Genomic DNA, 2,637 nt, shown 5'->3' on the forward strand with positions numbered 1-2,637 from the left:
ATATTCTCGGATTGAGAAAATTGCTCTAGCCCTGCTCACAGCTTCTCGCCGACTCCGACCATACTTCCAGAGCCACCAGGTAATAGTCCGCACAGATCACCCTATAGCCAAGATCCTCCGCAAACCAGACTTGGCAGGTCGGATGGTTGCCTGGTCCGTGGAACTGTCAGAATTTGGGATCCGTTATGAGCCGCGCGGGTCCATCAAGGGTCAACATTTAGCAGACTTTGCAGCTGAGTTGATACACGCACCAGAGGACTCGACTCCCATGTGGCACCTCAATGTGGATGGTTCCTCCGACAAAAGGGGGGAGGAGCCGGTGTCGTCCTAGAAGGACCAGATGGTTTAGTCATAGAGCAAGCCATCACGTTCAAGTTTCCAGCTAGCAACAACCAAGCCGAGTACGAAGCCTTAATAGCTGGCCTATCCCTGGCCAGGGAATTCACGGTAAATCGTCTTGAGTGTCGAATGGATTCAAAGTTGGTAGTCGGCCACGTGAACGGCACTTATCAAGTCAAGGATAATAACTTACTCCGCTATTTCCACAAGGCTCAAACTTTACTCCAAGACTTCGTCGAGGTTAGCGTCATCCATGTACCAAGGGAGCAAAACGCAAGAGCAGACCTCTTGTCTAAGTTAACTCATTCTAAAGAGCGAGCGCAACTATCCTCAATCATTAAGATGACGCTCGACCGTCCAATCGTCGAAACTTTTGTCACCAGCACGTCGGCCCCCATAACAGACTGGCGTCAGCACATCAAGATCTCATGGCGAAACAAGACCAGGGAGAGAGCATCACTGTGCCGACTCCCGACGCATTGCACGTTTTGTATGCATCGGCGACGACCTATACCGCCGCGGTCACAACACTCCTCTGTTAAAATGCATATCGGAGAGAGACAGACTACGTACTACGCGAATTGCACACCGGGATATGTGGATTCCATTCAGGTAAGCGGACCCTACGGGCACGCGTTCTCCGTGCAGGTTATTACTGGCCTACTCTCGACCACGACTGTGAGACATTTGTCAAGAAATGTATCTCATGTCAGGCCCACGGTCACGACATCCATGCACCTCCTGAAGATTTACACAGTATTGTTTCTCCCTGGCCGTTCGCTCAGTGGGGCCTCGATATAGTTGGACCGTTACCGATCGCCAAAGGGCAAAATAAGTTCCTTCTCGTGGCGGTCGACTACTTCACAAAATGGATAGAAGCCGAACCATTGTCCATCATTAGTGCCCAACGAGTGCAGAAGTTCATTTGGCGCCTCATCTGCCGGTTCGGCCTCCCCCAGAAGATCATCACTGACAACGGTCGACAATTCATCGAGCGAAAGCTAGAAGATTTCCTTAGTAATTTGGGCATTAAACATGTCACCTCGTCCGTCGAACATCCTCAGACGAATGGCCAAGCAGAGGCCGCAAACAAAGCCATATTGACGGAGTTAAAGAAGCGACTCGGTGACGCAAAAGGTTTATGGGTGGAAGAACTACCAGAGGTTTTGTGGGCATACAGATGCACTCCTCACGGATCGACAGGAGAAACACCATTCAACCTGACTTACGGCACTGACGCCATGCTCCCAGTCGAGGTTGGCGAACCTTCGTTAAGACGAAATATCACTGATATGACACTTAACGAAGAACAGCTGCGGACGAATCTCGATGTACTTCCTGAGCGTCGAGAAATCGCCACCATCCGTGCAGAAGCACAAAAGCGAATGTTATCTCGCGATACAACACCAAGGTCAAACCCAGAACCTTCAAAACTGGCGATTTGGTTTGGAGAAAACGAGGAGAAGCTAGGAAGAATCGAGCACATGGCAAGCTAGCCGCCAACTGGGAAGGCCCGTTCCGCATCGCCGAGGACATGGCAAATGGAGCATACCGCCTTCAACTCCTCGACGGACAGGCCATTCCCAACACGTGGAACGCTACCCATCTTAAATATTATTTCAGTTAGCATTCAATTTTTCTGAAACATTACTCATTACAGTTTCAAACAACAAGTATATTTCATTATTATTATCATTTCAGTTCATATTTAATTTCTAGCGTGTCGAGTCCCAGGATCATCGTGGATTACCATAAGCATTTCCGAACGCATAGGAATTATTCCCGGGTAACTGTTCTCCCTTGAACACCCAATCCATTCGGGACACACTCCCGCGGGTAACTGTTCTCCCATGAACACCCAGTCCATTCGGGATACACTCCCACGGGTAACTGTTCTCCCTTGAACACCCGATATTCGCCCTCGACCGTGGCGTACGACGCTATGTATGCATTCGACATCGACATGTTAGGTATTATTCAACATCTTTAACATTAGCTAGTTCAGACGAATATTCAACATGCAAACACACATCCCATTTTTTCAACACAAATATCTTACAACCAAAGTTTATCATTCCAAAATTCATAGACACCTAATCTATTACAATATTGGTGGGGTTGCCCACAACATCTTGGACCGTCTCGGCAGCTACCTCATCCACAGCGATTGTTTCCACGGGTTCCTCGGCCACAACCCCCTCTTCATCCTCTTCACCCTCCAAGACAGCGTCTTCAGGGATTTCATTCAAGGGCTTCAACTGACCCTCATGTACATCTTTTCGGACATCAAATTCAGTT

General features: G+C 48.7%; 1 protein-coding gene across 1 annotated transcript; it reads left to right on the top strand.

Annotated features, from left to right (window-relative positions):
• The first annotated feature begins 468 nt into the window (after positions 1–468).
• LOC148192905 (uncharacterized) lies at positions 469–1,835 on the top strand. Its single transcript, XM_088099308.1, has 2 exons — positions 469–951; positions 1,053–1,835. The coding sequence occupies exons 1-2, from the start codon at positions 469–471 to the stop codon at positions 1,833–1,835; spliced, it is 1,266 nt and encodes a 421-aa protein (XP_087955434.1).
• The last annotated feature ends 802 nt before the right edge of the window (positions 1,836–2,637 follow it).

The sequence above is a fragment of the Vigna umbellata genome, chromosome 9 (assembly GCF_029865625.1).
Source record: "Vigna umbellata cultivar VRB3 chromosome 9, Vumbellata_1.0, whole genome shotgun sequence".
NCBI classification, from domain to species: domain Eukaryota; kingdom Viridiplantae; phylum Streptophyta; class Magnoliopsida; order Fabales; family Fabaceae; genus Vigna; species Vigna umbellata.